At 38.7% G+C, this 27,900-nt stretch overlaps 2 protein-coding genes across 2 annotated transcripts; one reads left to right on the forward strand and one right to left on the reverse strand.

Annotated features, from left to right (window-relative positions):
* Positions 1–795: 795 nt before the first annotated feature.
* LOC135677806 (probable serine acetyltransferase 4) lies at positions 796–1,805 on the forward strand. Its single transcript, XM_065190212.1, has one exon. It carries the CDS (start codon positions 823–825, stop codon positions 1,729–1,731), a length of 909 nt encoding a protein of 302 aa, XP_065046284.1. The 5' UTR covers positions 796–822; the 3' UTR covers positions 1,732–1,805.
* Positions 1,806–3,198: 1,393 nt separating this feature from the next.
* On the reverse strand, positions 3,199–20,527 carry LOC135676803 (probable methionine--tRNA ligase). The gene is made up of 17 exons (XM_065188392.1): positions 20,287–20,527; positions 20,025–20,169; positions 19,445–19,598; positions 19,182–19,337; positions 18,837–19,067; positions 18,525–18,668; positions 15,696–15,786; positions 13,804–13,910; positions 13,584–13,698; positions 8,113–8,231; positions 7,921–7,986; positions 7,696–7,824; positions 7,415–7,558; positions 7,191–7,311; positions 5,648–5,877; positions 5,451–5,552; positions 3,199–3,642 (listed from the first exon to the last, which is right to left on the reverse strand). The coding sequence occupies exons 1-17, from the start codon at positions 20,405–20,407 to the stop codon at positions 3,412–3,414; spliced, it is 2,406 nt and encodes an 801-aa protein (XP_065044464.1). The 5' UTR covers positions 20,408–20,527; the 3' UTR covers positions 3,199–3,411.
* Positions 20,528–27,900: the final 7,373 nt, after the last annotated feature.

The raw sequence follows: 27,900 nt of genomic DNA on the forward strand, positions 1-27,900 counted from the left end.
ATCATAGCTCCATGAGCTCTCAGCCATAAATCTTGGGATCCATTAGTTAAAAGAGAGCAATAATGATACAGAATCCCGGTCAAGATTATCCGTTGACTATTTTCTTGATGGTGTCTCTCAATCGTCACTCCGTTTGGTCCCACCGTCCATAATAGTCAACTGCCCGTCAACCGCCGCCGCTCCCGACGAGACGCCACTCTCTCCACTAGAAGGTCGTTTACGCCTCTCCATCTGGGATTCTCCAGCTCTATTATGATCCGTTCGATCGAGATCCAACGGTTACAGTCCGTTCCTAGCGACCTAAGTCCCTATCCTTCCGGATCACCAGTCTTTACCGAGTCACCAATCGGGGGAAGGAGCGGTTTCTATTGGCAAGAAGCCATGGCCCGAAGCCGCCTTCGCTGACCGACCGACTAGGAGTAGACTTTTCCTGGTTGGTAACACCGAAAGAACACGAGTATCGTGCCCATTGCCCCGCCCAGACTCCCGCTTCATCCCTACATAAACCACTCGCCCACCTGACTCCTGATTGGAGGTTAGCCTATGACCAATACCCGGACCCACCCTGACCCGGTCAGGTACTCCAATCACACGGGAGGTATATTTTAATACGAGCGCTGTTCATTTCTTGCGGAAGAGGGAAAACTCCGAGTGTAAAAAATTACTGAAATATCATTTTCTTCGTCTTCCTCCTCAAACTTCTCTTAAATTGCATCATTCCCCCCCTTCTTTACCCCACGACACCATATGCATATAAATATCCTCACCACTTCTACACTCCCATCTCAACTCCCATCTCTCTTTAGTTCTCCACAGCATGAAATGTCTTACAAGGTGATGGCTGCATGCGTGCAGAGCTGCGGCACCAAATCCGCCAGTATCAAACCCAGCTCCTTCCACCTCAATGGTTCCCTCGTCGGCGGCCTTAGTCTCTCCCAGTTGATGGTCGACGACGTCTGGTGCACCATCCAGGAAGAGGCACGGACCGACGCCGAGGAGGAGCCCTTCCTCCGCAAACACTACTACGACCTCGTCCTCTGTCATGCAACTCTTGAGTCCGCTCTTTCGGCCCACCTCGCCAGCAAGCTGGCCGTCCCCACCGTCCTACCCAGCTGCGCCCTCCAGGAGCTTATCTCATCGGTTCTCACGAAGGATCCGAACATCCGGCGGGCTCTCCGCTGTGACCTACGCGCCGCCAAGGGCCGCGACCCGGCCTGTGCCAAGATGGCGCACTGCTTCCTCTACTACAAGGGTTTTCAGGCCTTACAGGTACATCGAGTTGCCCACCGGCTATGGACTGAGGGTCGTCGGGCCACGGCACTGTTGTTGCAGAGCCGCACCTCAGAAGTCCTCGCAGTGGATATCCACCCGGGGGCTAGAATTGGTGCTGGGGTGCTGCTCGACCATGCCACCGGGGTAGTGATCGGTGAGACAACGGTGGTCGGGGACGACGTCTCGATCCTGCACGGGGTCACATTGGGAGGCACCGGGAAGGAGGGCGGTGACCGGCACCCGAAGATCGGCGACGGAGTGCTCCTCGGTGCCGGGACAAAGATCCTGGGCAATGTGAGGATCGGGGAGGGGACCAAGATAGGGGCGGGGTCGGTGGTGCTGAAGGTAGTACCGCCGAGGACGACGGCGGTGGGCAACCCAGCGACTTTGGTCAATCGCAAGGAGAACCGGACCGGACACATTGTAGACCACACGTCGTGTTCTAATTATGCTAACTAATTAATGCCATCTTTCATTATGATGATGTTTAAGTGCATTGAGGAGCTCAATTTGTTTTGAGCCTCCTCTCTTGTTACCTTTATGATCTTTTATCTTAATTTTTTCATTAAAAAATATTCAGCGAGCAACATAAAAAAAAATTATTTTAGATTTTTTTTTTCCATGACACAAAGTGTTTTTGTTTCATTGGTAGAGAACGACCGAAGCATAGGGCAGCACCATCTCTATTATCCGAGAGGTTCTAAGGTGTTGAAATAATTGACGTTTCATGTCACTCACTGTAGTCACCGTAACACATAAAAATAATTCAAAAACTGATCATTTTTTATCATGTGTGCTTAGCAACAAGCGATGAATAGCGAGTGAAGCAAGCGGCAATACTTTTCTTGTTATTCAAAAGTCCTATACAACGTTGTGCCACCAGGGGTTTTAAGGTACTAAGATGATTCACGTGTTGTGATGATCATGTGATATATGTGACCTCACGGGGATGTCATATATATATATATATATATATAATAGAAAAATATTTATCTTTGATGAGAACTCAGACAAATGACGTCGTAATCCAAAAAATAATAATAAAACAGATCTCTACATAAGGAATATTTCTCTAATCATTCATCGTTAGAAAATATTGACTATAAAAGTATGATTAACAAGATTTGACTCTTCTTTTTCTTCTCCACTTATTTTATTTCCACTTGATCTCAATGTCGGTTGGCACCATAAATGTTATGAAATATCTCATACGGGACCAAAGACTAACAGCGCATGTCAGACTCGAATTGAGTTGGGATGATATCACCAACATCATTCCCAACAAAAAAGATTGAAAAAGTTCTACAAATACATCTTCGATAAAATCAACTAAATCGATAGCAAATACTATATTCCTCATATAGGAGAAGTAAGTTTCTCAACGAAACAATTGACACGCAAATACATATTTGACCTTGCTATTTATTATGTCTTACATGGGTTAAGAGCTACAGAAGGAAGGCATGTAGTGCAAGGACACATTCTTGTTCTGTAGTGGCTGCTATTTTTATTTGTGTGAGATGAAATGGACCGAAACAGTCTCAGTTCTTGTAAACACGACTGTGGGGTCCGAGACATTCTTCTTAAAAGACTCTTGTCTTTTTCTCTCTTCTTCTTCTTCTTCTTCTTCTTCTTCTTCTTCTTCTTCTTCTTCTTCTTCTTGTTGGACCATACTTGGAAGAATCCAAGTCAAAGTTTGCATGTGAGACCAAGGAATCTCTCATTTAACATACCCCTCATTTATTTTAATCTTTAATGGAAAGAGAGATGAGTCTCAATCCCTTGTTTCTAAAGATGAAGAAAACAAAATAATGGGAGTAGAAGAAGAACAACCGCTAAGTATTCCTCGTCATGAAGTTATTTGATCTCGCAATAAAAAAGGGAAAATAAAATTCAATTCTAAGAATTTGGACCTGAGACATGAAGTTATTTGATCCAACAACGACACATTTCATTAAAAAGTCACTAGTATATACATCGAGTATGTGGGTGGGTAAAATGTTGGCACACACCAAGATTTAGAAGTGCAATATGAATTCCTCTTTGAGGATCGTTGTATCATCGATTTATATAGATACAAGATAAGATGTGAGAAGAAGCATCAATGGAGTCCTGTGACGGACAGAAGGACATATGATTCTACCTTATTATTCCGTTTGCAATAGATGAGACCTTGCAAACCCCAGCGGACGTCATGAATGGCACATCCTTGTAGCAGGCTACCAGCTCAGCATCTGTATGCATGTCCAACTGTACCTTCTCCCAGACCTTGCTCTTGGCACTAATTATGTTGTCGGGCTCACCAGAGTATCCGGAGAAGGTTACTCGCTCACCAACAGCAGCTGATGCAGGTGGATCGACCATTTCTACCTGTAGTTCAATTATCATGTTAATACATCATAGATAACCTCTCGTACAATTAGCTGTACCATTAGCTGAACTGGATGCTTTCACAGCAAATTAATCAAGCTATAAAGAACTCATTTAAAATTGCAAGGCAGAAAAAAAAAAAGGATAAGAGGACATTGTAGAATCCATCATGAAACAATATTTCGCTTACAAATAAAATCATCTCTTTGTCCCCTGTATTTTATTCTTACAGGAAGATGGAACACAAATAAGGAGGAATAAATAGAAGAAAGAAAGGAAGAAGGAAGGAGGAGAGGAGGAAGATGAGTAGGTAAAGGATGAGGAGACAATGGAAAAGAAGAGGAGAAATTCTGGAAAGAGGCTGACGACGAGCCATTGGGTGGCATCAAATGATGGCGCAAGGAGATAGAGAGGGTTCACGATTTGTGAGACCTAAAGGTTCGGCCAATCGAGGCTTTAAAAGATCCTTTTTTTTTTTAGACTGGATCGGATTGGATTGCATCATCCAAAATGTGGTGGTTCACATATTGATTCATGCGTGGATTAGTAAATAATGATCGGCATAGACCGACTAAGGAGAAATTAAATTTCTTGATCTATACTCTATAATTTCTTCCCATGATCCAAAAACTCTGACAAATAGCTTCTAGGTGCTTAAATACATGTTGTTGTGTTCTCAAACTAATTATCATATAAAAATTTAGAAAGCCAAATTAAGGATCCAATGTTTTTTAACCAATGTTTGTTGTACCACCAGAGTCAGTATGGTATGGATGGTATATACTTGTCCAACTCGTTACAGAGACACGCCTCACCCGAGTCCCCATCGATATGCCTTGACGTACAATGTGTTGGTACACCGGTATGTACCGTACCGACTTGGCAAACCCAATTTTTAACCAATTCTTCGAGATGGGTCCGATACCCGAAATGGCAAACCCAATTTTTAACCATGTTTTATCTAAAAGTATCAAGTGCACTCTTAACAGAAAATATCCATATGTTCCATCCATCAGATTTATGTTGACTAAATCTTCACGTTTGATGTTCTCTTTCCTTTTCTTTTCTATAAAGGATTGAGGTACAATTGATGCTCACAATGAATATTCACAATGAAAACCATGTAGTTCTTTATAATAATATATATTAAAAAAATCTAATTTAAAATTTTTGGCTTGGATCCTTCAAATAAATTGATTACCATTATCCATGTAGGCATCGTCATAGATCCACTACAGACAGTTTGAACATAATTTCTGAGCATCATGCAGTTTAATGCAGTAAATTCACCAAATGTGGAGACATTACTGAGCAAGCCTAAACCTAATAACCATATTTGACAATACTTTTCTTATTCTCAACTTGCCATGGTCATCTCAACAATGCAAAAAAAGATCCTACATGTAAAATATGCAACATAGTTTATTAAATTAACTTTTGTCTTCCAGAGGAAGGAACTACAAGGGTAAATATTTTAACACAATTAAACATAAGTCCTCCAACATGAAACAACTGATGTACATGTCCCTATTCCCTACTTAAACGAGACTACTGATTTGTATTGTTTCAGATGATAATCACTTAGCATTTGAACAGTATTGTTATTTTATCCTCTAAATTGTTTGCAAATAAAGAATAAGAGTACTCGTGAAGACACAAAAATCATCTACACAACAGCACACCTATGAAACAGATTACAGGAGCAAAAAAATTCACATACCATATCCCTCTTGGAAGCCAACTTTACTACTGCAAGATATAGGAAGAAGAGAATTAACAACTAAAGCACGGGGTGCATCATGACTTACCTTGGAATGGTCATCACTGGATGCAGCCAAGACCATTGCATGAGACTTAATGCCCCGCATTGTTGCTGGTTTCAGATTACAGAGAACACAAACCTTCCGGTTCTGTAGTTCAGTGGTTGTAGTAGGTGAAAGCTTAAAAAATGAGTATAAAGGAAAAACTATCTTTAATCTGAATAAATGTGAGGAAAAAAGAAGACCTGCATTTCTTCAAGAGGAATGTACTTGACAAGTCCGCTAACAACTGTTCTAGTTGATTCCTCACCTACATCAATTTCTTCCACGTAAAGGGAGTCAGCATCCGGATGCTTCTGAACTTTCTTGATGAGACCCACACGGATGTCAAGTTTTGTAATTGGTATCTCTGTTTCGGTAGGCTTTGCTTTTGGACTGCCTTCTGGCTTGCACTGTTGTTTCTTTGCATTGGCTTCTGCAAAGATAACAAATGAAATTTGACAAGATGTCTCTGCTCAGGAGAGTTTGCCAACAATGTTTCATTTGCAAGTAAAGTTTGGTTGAGCTGTCTGTGACAGCACCCATGAATAACTGATTCATCTTGGTAGTCAATTTGTAGTATTGCTAGGCTTTATCATTCGAAACTTTCATTCAGATATATCAAACCTATTGCAAGAAAATATAAACATCCGTCCAGAGCATACCATTTTTTAACATCAATAAAAGGGCAATTATCTGGTATACATGTATTGTCATACACCAGGTACAGATTCCTATCGGAAATGTACACAACAAAACATATTCAGTTGTTAAAATACTATAACATTTATGCAAAAATTTATTCAATTATTTCTTTTTTCAGAACTACAATTACCTGGTTATGCAGTAGCCCAACTATAAATATCATTTTTACCTAACCTTAGACTGGCATATACTACTGGCTTCCACCACAAATTATTATAGGAAAGAAACTACAAAATAATGAATGAAGTTCGCATTTACTATAGTGAAATTTTGAATCTTGTTCTCATTAAGATTTAAATCATGATCAGATACTAATTTCATTATCTACCAGATCCATGCCAGTGTATCGGATGCTATACCGACCCATAACTGCAGGTTTCAGTTGAAGAAAAATTAAAAATTTAAATACCAAATGGTACTAGGTCCATATTCCTACCACACCCACCAGAATTTAAAATCATGGTTCCTATCAAGGATTATGAGCCCCCAACATAGAAGGCCTTTACAAATCTTCACTTGCAACATCAAAGGTTGTATTTGTTCAAAGCAAGGTTCGCTGTACCGTACCGTATCGGCATTTTGACCCGGACTCGGTATGGTACAGTACCGGTGTACCGGGTGGTACATCAGGGTATACCGAATAATTTTTTTTATTTTTATACTGTAGCATTACTACAGTATAGTACTGTAGCATTACTACAGTATAGTACTGTAGTACTGTAGCGGTACCGGACGGTCTACGTACCGATAACCTGTCGGACCGGTACGTACCGCCCAGTACGGGCGGTATGCTTCGGTATGGTAAACCTTACTTCAAAGTATTTGAAATCATAATAAACTGTTTGCAGCACTGTTGACATCTCTTTCAAATGTAAAAGTACACATAATCTAATATGTAACTTGTCTTTCCAGTGTTCCTAAACATTTCCCTTGTTGTCATTACTATAATAGTTGACTATGTTTTTTCCAACAGAACATAAATGAGTTACCTCAATTTGAGAAAAAGATGAAGTTTCATGCAACATGGACTATGAGTCTTGCTACCTGTTATGTTTGTGCTCTTTAGCTGCTCGGCTATCTTTTTAGCATCAGCTTCTGCTTTCACCTTTCTGTCAGCTTGACTACCAGCAAATCTCATCCTAAAGTCCTCCACATCTTCATCTTTCTGGATTGCAATATTAAATAGTTGAATGGAGTAGATAACCAAAAATTTAAAAGTAGTAGAGATGAACAAACAGGAGGAAGTACTATGCACAAGTACTACATACCAGTTCCTTAAATAGTGGTTCAGGTTTCGATATCCTGTGTCCAGATGGTAAAAAATTCCAAGGTTTCTTTTTGTCATCTGTTTCTCCTTTCTCGTTACAGAATGAGAGAGATGTTTTTGGTGATAAATTTAGCTGCCTTAGCACCTACATGTTGCAAGGAAAAGTAATATAAATCCAATTGATCGCACAAATCTGAACAAGTTTGATCTGCAGAGGATGCTTATGAAACTTATATGTTGCAAAAAAATGAAAATTGAAATAGTGGGTCTTAAAAAAATTACTTCAATAGAGAAAGAAGGCATAAAGGGTTCCAACAAAGTTGCAAGAAGGTAGACAAGACCAGCTGATGTCTTCATCACAATGGCACAAGAAGATGGGTCTTCTTTGTAAAGCTTCCAAAATTGGCTCTCCTATATCGTATAAAGTCATAGAAGTTCCATAGTCACATCAATAAGTATCTGCATAGTAGGAAAAGAAAAAGAAAAAGAATATGAGAAGTAACGTACCTGTAGATATGCATTACCTTCACTAGATATGCTCATTGCAGTCCTCAAGCCTTGCTTTAGTTTTACCTGTCATATAGCAGAACATGTTTTTTATCAATATTAATTTCAGCCATTAGAACCAATCACCAGCACAAACTGACACATCTGACGGTTTCATAATCTAATTGGTAAACAAAAGAAAAACATAATCACCTTTTCCATGGCATCAAGATATTGGTCAACCAATTTACCAACTTTCTCTCCTAAATCTTTTGTCAAGTTATGTGACTCTGCATCAGGAGCATCAGGAACAATAGAGTTATATCCTGCTCCTGCAGAGAAAGACAATTAATCAGAAAATACTATACATTAGTGTTACATAATAGTTGATGCTACAACAAACACTACCCAGTATTTGTGAACTATTTTTGGCATGGACATGTTGTGCATACGTAGTGCAGTATTTGAATGCTTAACATAATTAAAATTTAAGGTTGCACACAAATGATTGGCAATGATCCCCATCAGAAATGATGGCATCATAAACAAGAAACCACAAAGAATGTTGAAATGTCATAGGTAGCATTTACATTACAAAAGTAAGTTGCAGAAACTTTACAAATGAATAAGAACAGTGATATATTCAGTTCCAGCCAGGGTAGCCACTAAAACTATTCGTAATGATAGTTGTTTTAGAGCACTGAGGAGCAAGTAGTAACATAGAATACAATTCAGCAGCATCCAAACAAGCAGTTGCAAAGTTTAGTAGAGAAATCTGAATTTGGTGGCAATATCAAGCAGGTCTCGGCAGCATAATCTATGCCAGAATAGAGGTAGAAGCTTTAACCAACAAACTGATGTCAACTACAAGAAAAACTTTAACTTGAAGCTACAAATGATTATGATTACTAGTATAATCATGGGAAATGGGCTACCTATACTAACTTAAGCACTTTAACAAATTTTCTTTGAAATGTACAACTCACAAATTCTTGGCATGTCTGATGGGATATGTTTCAAGTCCCAACCATGATCTTTGATGCTGGTACTTGCCTTGTTCATATGAATCATATATTTTCACAAATTCAGAGGGAATGGCTCACTTGAAAAACTATTATGTGCAATTGTCTTAGTTAGATTGTAAGCAATGAAACACAATTTACTATTCTTCGAATCTAGATATTCTAATTCATGGCTTTTCCATTAGTGGTTCTTCCACCTACACATGCAATCTTCTAGCATCAAGCCATCAACCAACTAACAACTCAAGTGAATGAACTCCTGCCTTGGGTGCAAGACATTTGCCAAAGCAATGGGCTACTATGTGAGCCCTTCTATGTTCAGCCCTGCCACATCAATGGAGAGAACCTTTTGCATGGGCTTTCATAGTCTATCCTCCACAATCTGGGGACATCCTTTTCTAATGATGGCTCCACCTGGGATATCCCCACTGCTCTGGCACTAGATTTTCAAAGACGATTTTCCACTAGATTTTTTTTTTTTACCCAAAGGATCATTGAATACTTTGAATATTATGCTAAAAAAGTTGGGAGCCTTTAGTATAGTTGGCAACTCAGGTAAAGGACCTAAACAAGTGAGCAAGTATATTTCCTTGGCTTGGTTCCATGATTTATGATACCATAGCAGTTGGTAGATTAGCTCATCAAAAATGAAAAAGTTCCATTAACTTGTTAGTTGGTGTTATGGCATTATTGTCAGAATTTAGATTTGCAAAACTTAATCGGAACAAACACTATCAGAAAAGCCAAGAGAAGTCATCCAGAACAAGGTTGTTCTTTGTTGCTTGCTATATCAGAAGGGGTGAATTGAACAATGTAGACCTTTATATATGTCATTTCTTTTAAACATTTAAAATGTATATCAAAATATAAGTGGGAGCCCTCAAGAAGTTGTTCAAACTTTCAGCTTAGGCACAAGAATACATCATATTTGTATATCAATACAAATGATGCATGTCAGCTTAACAAAGCACCCGTATTTCAACACAAGCATTCTTGTAGAAATAGGCACAAGTATCATGTATTTTATGCTAGTAAGGTATATACAAGCATCATTTGGACTTGTGCCTTCACATGCATTTCCCAATTTTTGGCATGTGTTAATCATCATAAGGGAATGTATGCCACACTGTACATCATTCAATGGTACCAAAAGGCATCAGGATATGCCTTGTTCCATAAATGACTATTCTTTTCCAAGAATAATTTAAATAGACCTTTTATAAGGAACTAGAAGCTTATTACTGATGACGTGTCTCACGCATGTTAAACTATGTCCTTGATGTTTGTTCCACAGTAGTTCTTGGGCTAGTGTGACCTAATAAATGCTACGATGGTGTACCTCCTGTACACTAACAAGATTATCTCAGGTATTGTAACATTGTAACCATATTAATGAATTTGGAATTTTGCCATTTTACGGAGATCCTTTTGCTATGGGACCTCAATTATAAATTGTTGCAACAATTATGAAGCTCTCCTGGATTTTACCTTTCAATTGAGCCGGTTGAGGTAAAAGCAAGCCCTTAACATTTCTTTTACCAAGAATATGGTTGTCCATATATTTATTTTGGATTTTGGGCTATGCTAAGAAGAGAGTGACAATCAAATGTGGGCTTATTTTTTATATAGACACAAATCCTTAAGAAAGACAATTATGTGCTTCATTCATTTATTTTCTATAGAGTTGATCGCAAGAGCATTCAAATCTTTGATGATTTCAAGGTTTTCTTAGATCTCTCTTTACATCTCCTCATACCACTAGTATTAGTAACTCACCTATCTAATAAGCACAGCATCTCTCAGTCAGTCTTTGAATGCTTTCACAAAATTTTAGATGATTCTCCCTCATTTATATCTTTATCAAGGCTAAGTATAATTATTCATGAATCAAAATCTTTTTTTCTCTTTCTTTCCTAGTAACTTCGCACATCTATATCAATATTTTTTTGTCTTAGTTATACAAATTTTATACATCTTGTTTGTAAACACAATATAATAGTCAGATGCTATGAGATGTTTCATGTTTCATTAATATATGACAATCCTAACAAATGCCTCTCTACTTTGAGATGAAGAGGATCCAACAAACCTATTATATAAGGAACTAAAATAAGGAAAATAAAAGTAATCTTGTTATTTTTACAAAAATAACAATCTCAAGCCAATCTTAAAGGGTTTAAAACCACACATTATATAGCACAACAAGCTTTTGAATACTGCTCATACCAATTGGTAGACGTCAGTATTTACTAGCCCAATAGCCAATTAGGATGCAAACTGAATGATTCACCCAATTGATCAGATATGGGCTGTATTGTCTGGTAAGTTTACCATATTGGGCTGATTGGATTGTAAACATGCTTGCATTAAAATGTACTAAAATGAAAGCTTATCTCCTAGTTAGTACCAAACTACCAATTTTTTACAATTGTTTTACAATTGTCCTTTTCTTTTCATTCTGCTTTCTTTATTTCTTTCTTTCATGTGTTCCCTCTCTTTCTTCCCCTCATTTTCCCTTCTCTTGCTCCTCCTTCCCACTGCATCACCATTATCCCCTTCTATAGTATGCCTCCTCCTTTGCTGGTGCCTTCTTTGTATCCTCTGCCATACCTTCTCTTCTCCTTGTTTCCTCCACCAGTCCACCTTTTGCTATTTTTCCTCCATTTTCCCCTCTTCCTCCTTTTTATCTTGTCTCCCTTTTCTCTTAGATCTCAGTGACACCAACCCATGACAATCCGTACCAGTCTGCCTATCAACTAGTATTGACACTAGACTGATATTTCAAGCCTTGTTGCATTCTTTATATTTGTGAGATAATAGTTCTCTTTTTCTATAAACCTCATCACACCAGAAATTCATAACTCTCCAAATATAACTTCTAACAGCCATATAACTTCTGTGATATATAACGTCCACTAGGACTATTGGACACTAATTATTGTCAAAATAGAACTCTAGAGAACCTGTAAGATATCAACTAAATAAAGTGATGAAAATATAAGAAACTTATTAAGAAATGAAACAAAACTAAACTTTCTCACTGCAAGTCAGCCCCTCCTTTTCTGAAGTAACTAGCAATGGGTTGAACATGTCTTTTCCCTCCATTTTTTGTTAAGATTGAGCTACCCTTTTCATCCCTTTAACATGATTTGCCTCTTCTTGAGCCACTAAGGAGATCATATGCATTAGAAGCCTATGCCATACCATCTCAAGCTGAATTTATTTCCTATTTTTTCCTTTTTGACGGTCGAAGACCGAAATAGGGTCGACTAGATCCTGGCTAAACCCCAAATTGACCAAAGGGTCTTCAGGTTTGAGCTGCATCATGACAATTTTTATCAAAAATGCCAACTAAGAAAGAGACTACTTACTATTTAAATCCAGTTATGTTTAAAAAGAAAAAAATTTCCAGCATGATTTTCCTTCCCCAGAAACAATATCCGCACTGCACTGAGATTTAAACCTTGGTTCTTATTTATCATGATAATTAGTTGTTTGGAGAGTTGACCAACTTAACATGCTTCCATGGTGCCAGTGCTATATGACAAAGAGCTGGAACATGCTCAGCTTCTACATGATAGATCTTGCTAGTACTTATACAAACTGTGACATTGGTGAGAAAGCATGTACCTTGAAACAAAAACTACTACTGATAGGCCCATCATAGAACTAATTTAATAATAAAGTACTAATTAGGTTCAGTGTTTTCACACTGAACCTAATTAATATATATTACATTCATCTATTATATGCTATGCACACTATACAAATGAGGTTATTTCCTTATATGCTATCTAGATGAGTTTAGAAGCTGTGTTTTGCAAATCTCTTATATGAAATTAATATATTATATATTATGCGAGTTAGATAAAACAAGCAACATTCAAAACTTATATGTTATGCACAGTAGATGGAATGTCTAAATTAATATATTATATGCGATGTGCATGAAATGAAATAAAGTATTCCTTTATTGCCCTACTTATCGGTTAATGCTATTAACTCGACTTTGTAGCAACATTTTCTATCCTGGGGACCAGCCTAAACGAGTATATTTTGTACCATTAAAGTAAAGGCTCCACTGGGCGAGATCTACTAGACATAGCTACTCAGACTGAAAATATCCCAAACAAATAATTAATGACCTCAGACGGGTAGAACTTCCAACTGGTCATATAAAAATTGTACCAAAGCATCCAATCACATAATAGTATCAAATAAATTAGTATTATAACCAAGGTTCGTAATACCGTACCGTACCGGTATTGCTACAGTGTACCAGTACATTGTACTGCTACTGTAACAGTGCACTGCAATAGTGCACAACAGTGCACGGCTATAGTGCTACAGTGCGAACCGGTACCAGGCGGTCTGTGTACCGCTGGTCTGTCGGACCGGTACGTACCGCCCGTACCGGGCGGTACGATTCGGTATGACAGACCTTGATTATAACAAACAAAATAAAGGCCAAATATATGCCAATATGTAAGGTATTCTTTAGCAATACATACTGATCATTGATCTTTGAATATATATACAGATGAAGCTCCATCATATAGAAGATATACTATTTAAGAATGATTTTGTAACTAAATGTAAAAGGATGCAGTAATATCTCAGGTACTGCAACTACAGCGATTTCTAACATCATCAACATCTAACCTTCTGGTTTGGCAATAAAGCTCAATACACGATTCACAAAATTGCCCAAGTTATTCAGCAGCTCACTATTCAGCTTAGCCTGTAAGTCTGACCATGTAAATAATGTGTCCGATACCTAATTTGTTAAAGCAATTGGACTTAGTGTTCAAGTACAATGAGCTAAAATGAGAAATTTGATATGCCTATTAAAATATAACTAAACTTCTTCCTTTAAACTCACCTCAGGTCTATTAGTAAGCAAGTAGTATCTCCACACTTCTGTGGGAATATTTGTATCCTTTGCATCATTACCAAAAACTCCAACACCCTTACTTTTAGAAAATTTTCCTGCCAAACAAAGAAACAACATGAACACATGAAAAAAGAAAGGAAAATCTCATATATTAGCTGCCATTATACTGTTTAAAAAAATCAGTTTAAAGTACATCATAATAAACTCTTGTTAGATTTTATATATGTAGGGTCCTTTCCTAAGGACTTAAGCTTTTGGATTAGTAATAATCCAATCAAAATCTTTAACATGGTATCGAAGTAGGTTGTGTGTTCAAATTCAATATCTTCCCCTATTTATTTCATTCAGTGCTTAATTAATGTTGGTTTAATATTCTTTTTCCTATTTTGCTAGTACCACGCAATTGGGTTCAATTTTACATGTCATGCTAGCCCGGTTTACAACAAAAGGATGACTTTAGAGTTTATGAATATGTTGGGTCCTTTCTTAATAGCTTAAGTTTTTGAATTTTATTCTAACCCAGTTTGCATAAAAAGAAGCAACTAGATTTTATTCCGAATTTCCAAGCATTCACTAAAGGGGGCATGATATGCTGGAACTATTGCACCTTGGACAACTATGTCATTCAAATTTGTTGAACCTCAAGCAACTACACAGTGCTCTGGATCTTGGTTGCAGTGAAACAGTAAAAGATGCCATTACATTCCACAAGCATGGTCCATCATATCCATGCAACGGTACCATGTGTCACAAGTCATGGGTAGGTTGTTAAGGGTGATGGTGCTCCTTTGCAGATATGGTAACCCAAGCAAACATGGAAGACAACAAGCCACCAGAGAGCTCCATGCCTGTTGAAGTGCTAAATATAAACCAAGTATCTACTTCTCTTTATTCTTCTTGTCATTTGGAAGTCAATTCATCCTTCAAGTTCTGATTTTTCTTCCATCACGAAGTCCTTGAACCAGAGAGTTTATTTTTGATGTAAATATCCTTGATGGAGGACATCAAATGAAGCAGCTAGTGCTACCTTATTAGTTAGTTTGTTCACTTTGGACTGACAAGTAGTCAATGGAATGGAGGAATAGGTTGGAACACCTGTAGGACAATATGACTAGAAGAACAGACAATTAAAATTCTGTCATTTTGCTAGCAAGCAAAATGATGATCAAATAATATTATTCTTGTATATGAATTAAAGCATCAAACCAAACAAGAATTCTGACATATTTCACCCTCAATCAACAAAATATCTTCAATGCATTGATATTCAAATTGGCACAAATTGGTCCATGTCCAAACTGCATCATGGATTGGGACAGTTCAAATATGCTTTAATATGTTTTAATATGCTTCAAAACAAATTTCTGGTTCGGTTGTAGGTAGCCGTGAAATTGTCATGGTCATATTAGAAAAGTTCTTTTATGTGGCAACAACACCAAGGGAAAAAAATTATAATAAATTTCTATTGCAAGATTAATCAAATAGAGGCATCAGAGGCAATCATCTTATGATTCCTAGGTATACAACGACATGAACAAGCCATCATATCTCAACTATTTGGGGTCAGCTACATGCAACTCTTCCCACCATTGAGCAAAATATAAATTCCTCATAATTTATGGCTTCTTTGCCTTTTTCCTTTTCTGTTTTTTCTTCCTTTCTCTCTTCTATTTGTCTTTTCTTTCTTTTTGTTCTTTGGCACAACTTTGTCCACATAGAAAGGCAAATAGTATTTGTGCCAATGCATGAATTAACCTGACTGCCACCCAGTCTATATGGGCATCCAAATGGGAATTCTTGGTTGAAAGGATGATCGTAAATTTTACATGTTCATGACAAATATAGAATGCAAAATACACCCAAAGGTTGGACAACAATACCTGCTTCATAATTTAAATACTCTGTGACACTTATGGTCTTCATCATCGTCCACTTTTCACCGGTTCCAATCAGTGTGGAAGGAAACATTACCTGGAAATAAACATCAATATCATGAACATTTAAGAGGAAAAATAGATAAATACAAATAAGTATAAACAAGTTGTCAAAGGTTATAATAGCTGGAATAAATGGCTGGTGCATATTACCAAAGGTATTTATGAGAATAACTGCATATATATGCAAATGCCATTGCATGACATATGCTAGTGAGGTAAAAACACTGTATGTGTTTTTAGCCTGTCTCATGCCCATTTATGTAACTAGGCACATAAGTATGCATGTACAAGGCACTACTGGCCGAGTTAGCTATCCCACTTCAATAAAATGCCATATCACAACTTGAAAACCCAAAAATATAACAAGTTTTAGTAAAGATGAAGGGAAAGCTTTTTAGAATCCTGGACCCATATACATTGCTTGAAAGCTCATTTATTTGAAAGTGACCAGATTAGGCATTGCCTTTGATGTAGGAGTGGTAAGTAAGTTTATGCAGACTCCGAGAGAAAAAGATTGCAATATCTTTAGATCATTCAAAAGAGTATTTTAAAGCAGCAGATAAGATTGATATAACTGCATTTATGCATGCTGATTGGGCTCGAGATTATCTTGAATTCAGGATGGATGGAATGTAGCTCCTTAGAAGGGAACGAGCGAAATAAAAGTAGATAGTGCAGAGACCTAGTTCAGTTGAGGCTTGACTCATTAGAGGAAACCAAGGGAGATCGACTGAAAGGTTAGGGTAGATGACCAATGAAAACAGATGTGATGACTGATGAATTCACTACTACAGTAATTTAAAAAGCGCTAGGCGCCAAAAGGCGCCAAGGTCAAAAAACGCCCGAGGCGCTAGGCGCTCACCCGAGCGAAGCGAGAGGCTAAAATATAAAAAATATATAATATAATTAATAAATATAATTATTTAAAATTTTAAATAAAAATATGCTATTAAATTAAGAAAATCTAAGATATAAAATTAACAGTATTAAGAAACCTAGCAATAATTTCAAATAAATAAAAATTAACAGTATTAAAATCAAAATAATATATTATTAATCTATTAACAGTATTGAAAATTAATTATTTTAAATAAACTTAATAATATTAACAATATACAGTATACGTATACTGTTAAAAGGAAGTGTAAAGGGGTGCTGAGCCTGCTGACTAAGAAAAGTGGAAGCGGCATCGGCGAGCGGCGACAGCGGCGAGCAGCAGTAGCGGCAGCAGGAGTGGTGAGCAGTGGGAGGCGCGAGCGACGACAGCGACGAGCAGCGACAGCGGGAGGCACTAGCGGTAGCGTTTGCGAGCAGCGACAACGGCGAGCAGTGGCAGCGGGAGCAGGAGTGAGGAGTAGCAGGAGGTGCGAGCGGCAACAGAGGCAGCGTTTGCGAGCAGCGATAGCGGCGAGCAGCAGGAGCGACGAGCAGCGGGAGGCGCGAGCGGCGACAGAGGTAGCGTTTGTGAGCAGCGACAGCGACGAGTAGCGGTAGCGGGAGCAGGAGCGGCGAGTAGCGGGAGGCGCGAGCGGTGATAGAGGCAGCGTTTGCGAGCAGCGACAGCAGCGAGCAGCGGGAAGCGCGAGCGGCGACAGAGGTAGCGTTTGTGAGCAGCGATAGCGGCGAGTAGCGGTAGCGGGAGCAGGAGCGGTGAGCAGCGGGTGGCGACAGAGGCAGCGTTTGCGAGCAGCGATAGTGGCGAGCAGCGAGATCGGGATCGGGTGCGGCAACGGCAGCGGCGAAGGTTTGGGTTGGGTTCTCACTTATATCGATTTTAGTTGGTTCGATTGAACCAACTAACCATCAGAGATCGAACCAGGATCGAACCAGACCTAAAATCCTGGTTTGGTCGCCTTGGTTAACCTAGGCGCTCGCTCGAAGCGCCCAGTGCCTAGGCTCGGGCGAGGGCCCAGGCGGCGCCTGTTTGAAGCACGCCGCCTGGGAGATTAGTGAGGCGCTCGGGCCTCGCCTCGCCTCGCCCGAGCGCCTAGGCGAGCGCCCAAGCGCCTTTTTAAATCACTGACTACTACAATACAGTATTAAACTAAACAAGGATTGCAATGTGGCCAGCTGGATACCTTGATGGACATGGGTGAATGCATGTACTTACAGGCATAGAGCTGTCAGATGCATTGATATCTAGCTAGCATGTTCATCTTATGTCTGCAAATACATAGCATAGTCCTAACTCCTAAGATCCTTAATGTCAAGGTCATTACTAGATAGAATTTTTGTTTATGGTGCATAGACAATGATTCTAGCATCATTAACTTTGGATGTTCAAAAATATAATTCTTCTTAAAACAAATATAATTCTTCTATGACATCATAGAAAATTCATTGTCAAAGGTGGTACTAAGATCTGATGAATTCCTAGTGGATAAATGTTATGCTAACCATGTGTCAAAATTCAAAATGAATGCAGATATAACGTCACTAATTATAGTGAGATATTACTTATAAACAACTGACAAATAAAAACTCTTATATAAAGACGTGATTTCAATTCAATTTTGAACAATATGCTCATATCATATTCAAAAACTTGGAGAATAGAAAGCAAAAGATGCCAATAGCTATGAGATAGATAACACCCAGATAAGCAACACACTATACATAAAAGTAAGCTCTTGATGACAAACTAACACAATAACAAATATGTGCAAAATAAGGTATTGGTTACAGAAAGCACATAAAATCAAATAATGTGATGTAGTTTTGCCATGTAAGAGGTCAGTCAGTAATTACAATCAAAGAATTAATACAGTTTACCGTGTGAAATGGCACGTTATCCTTGCCCATGAACTGATACAACTCCACATTTTCAGGGTTCTTCCACCATTTCTCCCACTCGAGAGTGTAGCATGCAGTGATTGAGATATACCCAATTGGGGCATCGAACCACACATAGAATACCTAGACAGGTGAATATCAATCAATTTTAAAAGTTGAACATTACTTAAAAGATAATCCAACAATCATTCAAACATCTGGAAGCATAAGCAAAATATGATCCATTAACAAGGGACCAGTCTAATCTGCAAGCATAATTAAGCCTGAATCAACATATGTAATTTGTTAAACCTTGTCTTTATACTTTTCATGTGGCACAGGAACTCCCCATTTTAGATCCCTTGTAATACAGCGAGGTTTCAGGCCTTCCTTCAGCCATGCTTGTGTTGCTTGAATTGCATTTTGGCTCCAAGATCCAGTTATCGACATACTGTCAATATAGCCTTCCAATTTTTTCCTCAGCAAGGGTAGCTCTAAAAACAAATGATCTGTGTCACATATGTGTGGAGTCCTTTGGCATACCTGAAGAGTCAGCAACCTTGGGTCAAAATACACCAAAGAATAATTTAATATTTATTTACTCAAGGATTTAAGACAAAGAGACTTGCACATAAAGATCATGAAAATGTAATTTACCTTGCACTTGGGATCTATCAGTTCAGTTGGATTTAACAATTTTCCACATTTTTCACACTGATCGCCACGTGCAGATTCATAATTGCAATCCAATGTAGGGCATGTTCCCTCCACAAGCCGATCAGCTAAGAAGCGTTGGCATGTATCACAATAGAGCTGCATATAATTTTCAAACAATTTAACAAACAGCAAGGCAAAACAGACTTATGCCAAGAAGGAACTTATTTGATTCAATCAACAAACGTACAAAACGAAAGAAATACCTGCAGCATGGTCTTTTCAGATAGCCAATTATTCTCCAACAATTTGTGAAAAATTGATTGGCAGATTTCAGTCTGCTGTGGAGAGGATGTGCGTCCAAACTCATCAAAGCTTATGTCAAACCACTTATAGACCTCCTTATGAATTTCATGGTACCTAAATTATAAACAAAAGGCATTTGTAAAAACACAAGAAATCTTGGATTAGGGAAGCAACCTAATTCACCACTAATTTCCTATGCTTTGCATGAGAAAAAGAATATGATAATATCACCGAAGTTCTACATATATATGAATGGAGAAATTTGATTGTCCATTAGCAAAAAGGACTAAGAAAAGTTTATCTTTTGTGGGCACAAAGATTTAGCAATAGTGATTTCAAACTTAAAAACCAAATTTGATGCAACTAACTTTATGTTTATACCATAAAAAGTTGGTGAAAGTACACAAGCTTAAATTGGTAAGAACCTCATCTAAGAAACTTATAATCATCACTAGCAAGCCGGGATTTTTTATTAAAATGGAAAAACAAAAAGGCCTACTGAAAGCAGAGTAGAACAGAGCTTATCAGGGAGGTACAAACTTGTCACAGATTTCCTTGGGAGAGCAATTCTCCTCCATAGCCTTTGTCTCCGTAGCGGTTCCATACTCATCCGTCCCACATATATAAATCGTATTATAGCCCCGCAACCGGCAATATCGAGCAAACACATCCGCACTCAAAACGCCTTTGCCCAAAATGCAAGAAAAGGTCTCATTTTCATCCTCACAACGCCGAAACAATCCACAAAAAAATCATTTTTAGGATGAAAAGCAACAAAACAAAGAACTGATAGGGAAATTACACCCAATGATATTTCCAAGGTGGGGGACGTTGTTGACGTAGGGGAGGGCGCTGGTGATGAGGATGTTACGGCGGCCAGGGACCGGAAGCTTGGGGGAATTCTCCGCCGGTGTGTCCTCCATCACTAATTAGATCGAACGAGGGTTTCGTCGACGTTTGTGTACGGGGCTCGCACTATGTGCCGGCACTCAGCCGGAAGCCAAGGAAGAGGCTATAGGAGGAGTGTGGATTCCCTTCTGGGAATCTTGTCGGGTGAGCTCCCCAACATATGAGCCGTCCACGACATAGACTTTCAACCATTGGATTCGCTTTAAGATGCGAGAAAATACAATCCAACGGCGATTCGATGGTAATGTTTTGGTGATATCCTGACGTTGAAGGCATGCGTCTCGCATCCGATTCGTGGGCGCTTCTGGTGGGACCCACAGGGACGCGCACGAGCACCACGACGCTTTTTAAGTTACCCGCATGAATGCCGCGCGGGGCCCGGTCATTAGCTCCAATCATAAAAGGGTAGAAGGGCAGGTACAAAGTTTTCCTCACTCTAGCATTTTCTTGTCTCGACCTTGTGCAAAGGAAGCTGGAATAGTGTGAAATGGCTTGGAATCATGACATGGAATCTCAAAGCAACAAGATAGTGAAGGTGCAGGTGGGAGAATTATCTGTCTTAATGGATTAGAGCATCCGAATAATGACTTTGAACCTATTCTCAATCCTTGGTGTTGATGCATGATACCCACACAAAGGAAGATTCATAGCATGCATACATACCTACATGAGCTTGTCTTTTTTGTTATCACCATTCATAGCATGATGGTGATTGTGGATCCTAATGTAGTATTTATCTTATCTCATAAATGTAAGATAAAAAGTATCAATAGCATGAAGAAGACATCCCACTAGATATAATTTTAGCCACCAAAGCCCACTAGAGGGATGTGTTGAGTGACACATTATCCAACTAAAGAAGTTGTACGCTTTTTGTTGTTTTGTTGCTGACTCTTTCTAAAATAAATTCTATGGAACATTTTTAGATTCATCAACTTATAATATTGTTGGTATTCTTCTGAAATATAAGATTAGAGAATACTTTGATGTTTTCACCAACATAAATCCACTCTAGTAAGGATCATAAAAGCATATGAGAGACACAAGTATAAACAAATTAGGGGGGTTAGTGCTCCCCCACTTGACATCCCTCCTAAGCTTTATCTGTTTGGTAGGATTCAGCATAAGCCACAATCCACCTAATTTATTAGCCAGAAAAAGCCATTTGATAGAATAAAACAAAAGGGAATTGATTCCACCTCAGAATGTCACCTAATTTATCTCCATATCAAGTTTAATCTTTATCATAGGAGATGCCTTATTTTTCTAACCAAGAGAATGAGTCATCTCTCTATAGTCAAAACATTATCAGATATGCTTTGGTCATGCACAAGAGCTGCTTGTTCTTTCTCTTTAAGCTTCAGGGAGAAGAGGCTTTGGCCTATTAACCAAAGATTTGATGATAACATTATAAGAAATATTTATAGGATCAAAGTGATATAAGTCTGACTACATTGAATTAAAACAAAATGTCAGCAATTTTGCTCATAAAATAAATTGAAATAAACAGAGTCTTCTTATATTCATCTCTCGCCCAAACTCCTCCATACAGGAGGACAGAGTTCCATGGAAGATGACAGACAAGTTATGGAGTTGAATCCAATTCATTTCTTCATTAGTGCTAGCAAACACATGTTTTAGATGTCCTTCCTTCCAACCATAGTTATTAAAATCGGACTGTATCTGATCCAAAAAATAAAAAATCAACTCGACAAATCCAGTTTATGAAATGGATTATTTGTGATATATATTCATCATATAACATTATGTAAATAAAGTTACTCTTTTATTTACTTTTTGATAGCATTTTAATCCTTTTAGGACAAAAAAAAGTAATGTTTAATTAAGATATTCATAACGTAATTCCTCTTTCTAATCGCTCTCTTTTCTCCGTTCTCTGTTCTCTCATTAAGGTTATTTCTTATTTAATTATTCTTGTCTTGTATATGGTCTTTCAACTTCACACTCATTTTTACTTTCTCTTATCATCACACATCATATGAAACCAACCTATTTTCTTGTCAGATAACTCATTGGAGTTTAGATTTCTCCCTTTTAATTATCAAATATTTTACAAACATTTTCATAATTCTATAGATTTTATTATGGAAATATGTTTATCTTAAATACATAAGTATGATTTATTTTTCGAATATTTAAGACCGAAGTTTGACCTAACAATTCACCAGTAGTTTCACTTGATCTCCTTCTCTGAATCGATATCATGGTGTCTGCAAGACTAACGATTCATGCTCCTATCGCCATGTTTTTGTGCGGAGCACGACGACGGGGAGGCTGCCACTGAACTGGGAATCGCCCACAGTCCTTCGTCCCAGGCCGTAATGCGCAGTCACAGGGGAAAGACGACATCATGCATGATTGATCTGCTGACGGGACGTTATGATGCTCGTCGTTTACTCGCTTGGCCGACAGGAATTATCGTCTACTTGCTGGACGAGCTCCTCCCTCCTCAATGCACTGCCAAACGTACGACCCTGCCACCTGTATTCTCCATTCGGATGTGGTCTAAACCTCTCTCTCCCTGTGCACCTTCTGGCATGCATTTGCAATGATTTATCTCGATCATGGATTGAAGTGATTTGCTCGGGATGCAATCTTTAGGTGTGTTTAGTGTTTGTACCAGCTAAATCATCTGGTTTTTGATGGAAGGAAACATTCCTTTCTGCTAAGAGAGATACTCTACTACTACGATAGTGATGGTACAGCGAAGTTGCAGCTAGCACTGGTGACAAATACCATCTTAGGAATTCATGTTACAGGTGAAGAGAAGTATCGACGTCTGCTTTGTTGCTCGCGGAAGAGCTTTGAGCAGCGCTTGCACGGGGCCACAAGCTCATGGACAGCGAGGTGTCGAGTGTCTGGGACTGGTGATGGAGTCGGCCGGACGCGGCGCCAGGGAACAGCCACTTGGGATGCTCGGGGGGAACGCTTGGGCTCCTGACGACGACCGACCGGTGCAGTTGTCTCTCCTCTCTCATCTCTCTAACTCTTTGCAGCTGCTTGAACCTCTCCTGCAGCAGGGCGATGGAGGAGTTGACGCCGACGGGTCCCGTGTCTTCCCTCCCCATGGAAGCAGGCAGCTCCAGGCTGAGTAGGTGAGTGGAAGTGGTGTGTTAGCTCGAAGGTAGCAGTGAAGTGTTGGATTTATAGGGAATGATTCCTGTGTTGTTGCATTAATTTTCACGCATATTGGTGCCCTCTAATTGATCCAGGATGATGCAAGGCGAGTAGGAGGAGAATCTATGGTGGAAGGCAAAGTCCAAGTGCTAAAGGGTGTGAAGGTTGTCTCAGGAGTTGTTTGGTGAATGGGAGCAGGGCCAAAGCCACTTTTTAAAGGGAGATAGGGGTGAGGGAGTAGACCAAGGAAGCATGGAGGTATGCATTTGGAAGGGAGTTTTGAGAAGAATAAGATTATGTGACTGGTTTGTCCTCTATCACTTGCCCAGATTGCAATCTCTTAATCACCTCCTGTTGTTCTATTTTATGGGGGGGCTTTGGAAGACAGCCTTTCCAGGTTCCTTCCATCTCTTCCAATTCTTGGGTAATCTATTCATGCATGCTTTTGACTACAGAAGCAAAAGCATTATTAACTTGGATTTAATGGATTGCATGTATCGTCCCAGCAGAAGGCTGTGCTGCTGCTGTAGTTTCAATCTCTTACGTCTGCAACTTTCTACTTTGTCGTGAGTCATTTGGATGGGAAGGGACTTCTGCTGGTCTGAAGGCAGTGACACTTATGCTGCTGGTGCTGTTCTCTTGTCATGCTTCGTTTTCCTTCTTGGAGTGATACTGCCATCTCCACATCACCATCCTTTTCCGCTTGTTCTGTGAAGTAGCCTTCAATGGTCCTATAGTTCCATTTGCAGTGGCATCAATGCTAAAGATGTGGAGTATCTTCGCTAGAATGATGGATTGAGAGCAAGCAACTAAGTGCTTGATGATATGTAAATAGATCGCACCAACCTCATCTAGTTTTTGGCCTAAGCTTATGCCATACAACACTATGGTTTTGGCAATTTCAGAGAAGCTTAATCTCAGCGAAGAAGATGTTTCATCTTATATTAAAATTTCAGGGGCAAATTTAAGATAAGATATTATCGGGTTGGCTTTTTATGCAGATGGCACATTAATTTGCTTCTCATTATTCTTTTTACGTGGATTCCACATCTATCTCTGCCTAAAATCTGTTCCAAGAAATATCTATTGTACATCCAATTTGTACCTATCTTGATTTGTATATTTCAACAATCTTAATATAGTCTGTTTCAACATAAAAAACCATGATTTGTTTCCTTGAATTCAGGTTATGCTAAATCTTGAACTGTTTGTTTTTCTTATACCACATATTGCACTAATGTACAGTCTATCTTATAAATCATAGAATATAACCCAGTGCTTGAGCAGAATCAGAAGGTTTTCAGCATCAGTCGTCCAATTTCTCATCTCCGCTCATCAATGATTGAGATCCACACAAGCCATGAAGAGTTCACCTTTCCTTTTCTTGTGATTGCTTATGCTACTGGATCATAACGATTCCTTGTATGCACACAGATAAGATTCAGCTCTGCTATTCCGATTTCATAACCTTCCATCTCCAGAAGCACCTACAATCAAGTGAGCAAGGTATGTTTGTCAAAGTATGTCCTTGAGTTTCCTATTCATAATGACATGTAAATGCCACTAAGCACACACCAGAGATAGATGTTAACAAGAACTAAGGAAATGAGTAAACAGCCAATTGATGCAATGATGACATGATGATGAAAAGATTTTTGCTTGATTTGTCAACCACTGATGACAGCTTCTTCGTTTCAAACAGTGAAAATGGACTGATTGTCCTCTGTTTGGAGCGTTTCTCTATCATTTGGGTTTACACGACTCGAAAGATAGCTATAGAAACAGATGTTATATGAAACCGAACCTTCTGAAAGCCAGTTCATCAAGGACCAGCGGCATCTCTTTTTTGGTTGCTTGCAGACTGCAACGATTGATGAAGACATGAGTTCATACAAGGAAGGGACTTCTCTATCATTTACATGAAACTTGAAACTTCTAATAGCCAGCGCATTAAGGGCTTGCAGCAACTCTTTTGTTGTTGCTTGCAGACTGCGGCAGGTGATGAACACATGTATTCACAGCAGAGCTTTCTCAATGGTCAAAAAGGAAAGCTATCCCCCACCCACCCAACAAAAAGGTCGCAAATCCATGGGAGACATCAAACGTCAAGCACTTATCAGTGACTTTTGACGGTGCCAAACTTTTTTTACTACGGTTTGCCAATGCTTCTTCTTCCTTTTCACATATTTCTGCATAAGACATCCGTTGCCTGAGAAGTAGTGATCCTTTTGCTTTCACCTTTTCTTTGTGAAGGTGTCACCGCTGATCAATCTGGGACAGAAGCCAAGAATTTGCTTCCCTTAAAATGATCACTACTTCCTTTCTGTGAAGAGGTTAAAAATGGTTTAGATTTGCTATGATCTCCACCTTTTTGTGAGAAATGAAATGGAACCAAGTTCTGATTTCTTTTTACTGGCCCATAATAAATGTTATAACGAAAACAACAGTTTGGTAGGGTTACACCACAACTAAAATGTGTTGAATAGATTGTGATATGTATATTTCTTTATCCTTTTTCTGCATCATTTACCGGGTAGGCCATTGGAGAGACTACTGTAAAAACAAACAGTAATCAGTTGGCATGCAAATGGGAGAAGGACAAACTTTTATGCTTGATCTAATCAAAGGAACACTTCCAGTTTAATCTATAGAAAAGGGAACAAATAAAAGTAAAATATTATGATGATGGCGTTCATTTAGCCTAGACAGCTCAGCTCTTACTTTTATATCTCAAGAGGCTAAGTTTTTATTCTAAAATATTAGAAAGGTAAGATCATTTAATCCCATATTTGAAGCATGGAAACCAAAAGTTTATAAGTTTGCTAGATCTTTCTTACTCTCAAAGATGCTTTTTGGAACTTATATGCTCCGCAAAGGATAAAACCATGCGAGTATGCTCATCGCTCAAAGCGGATAATTCCTTACGAGTTAGAAGGAGGGTTCGAGGCTTGCACCTCGACCGAGCAAACTTGCTCTCGAGTCGTGTACCTTGGCTCCCCTATGGGTAGGAGAATTAATAAAATTATTTAGTCTCATATTAGTTGAGGAGTATAGGAACCAAAAGCTCATAAATCCGTCAGGTTCTTCTTATTCTTAGAGGTGATTTTTGGAGCTCATATGCCCTATAAAGGACAGACAACCGTGCGAGGATCACTGACCAAATCAAAATAGTCCTTTATCAAAAGGCTTTATAAAAGTCAAGATCCAAACAAGCATCTTAGAACACATGAGGTCAACTCAACTCACGGTGCAAACTTTTCCTTGTGATGTGTCTCTAATCTATTTATATATATACCACTTATATCATAAATAAGTGATACATTAATTTAATATGCTTGAACTACTAATCTAAAATACTTAAACCAACTTCATAGAAAACCTAATATAGCCTTATAAATCAAATTAACTATCCTATCCCATCATATTAGATGTGCCATTGTCCCACCTTGGATCGACTGTTACATGTTACCAATCCCATTCACTACCTATTCATCTTTATTATCCACATAGGCATACATTTCTACTACTTGTACTACATTTAAAACTTTCTTGGATGCTAGTATAAGCTCAACATGATAAGATCCACTTTGATAAGCAATGAGATGGGCAAGTGAATAGATTTAACCGCGGAAACATGTTGAACTAGCCTGCCTTCTCATGTATTATACCTTAAAATCAAGTGGCTGGGATTGTCATAATCATTGGCCAAACAGCCATGTATTCAACTCTGTGCCATTTCTGAGGTACATTTCTCACATAATACTGAGGGTACGTAGGAAGTTACAATTTTAAATCCCCAAATTATAGTCATACATCATAAGCTTTCAACATAAAAAGAAGATGTGTAGCCACCATCATTAATCCGCATTATATTACAGTACTCATCATCTTGTAAATGATTGATTCTATAAGACAACTCTTAAGAACCACAATCAACTCAAAAACTAAAATACAGAGTCAATAATAATGGAAAGACTAAATACACTAGGATGTCAAACATAAGTGACACCAAACACACCCAAAATGCCTCAAAGTTTACATTATCATCCCAATCAATCAGTGAAAACACTCATGCGGATTGACGTGAGGATAGCATTATCTTTTTTACTTCCATCTTTGTCGATGGCTGACCAGGAGGACTGGCTTCACATTATAATTGCCAACCGGGCTGGAGATGTTGCATCCTAAACCAGAAAAGCAATGACCACAAATTTGCAACCGGATATATAGATATCAAGATCTTCAAATATAGGATAACATAATCACCAACTAACATGCTGCATGCTGCTAGCCAAATTTCTGTCTATGAGAAGCAACAGCCACAGGAACCAATATATTGCTTATCATGTTTCAACCATAAGAAGCAACA

Source organism: Musa acuminata, chromosome BXJ1-6 (assembly GCF_036884655.1).
Source record: "Musa acuminata AAA Group cultivar baxijiao chromosome BXJ1-6, Cavendish_Baxijiao_AAA, whole genome shotgun sequence".
NCBI classification, from domain to species: Eukaryota; Viridiplantae; Streptophyta; class Magnoliopsida; order Zingiberales; family Musaceae; genus Musa; species Musa acuminata.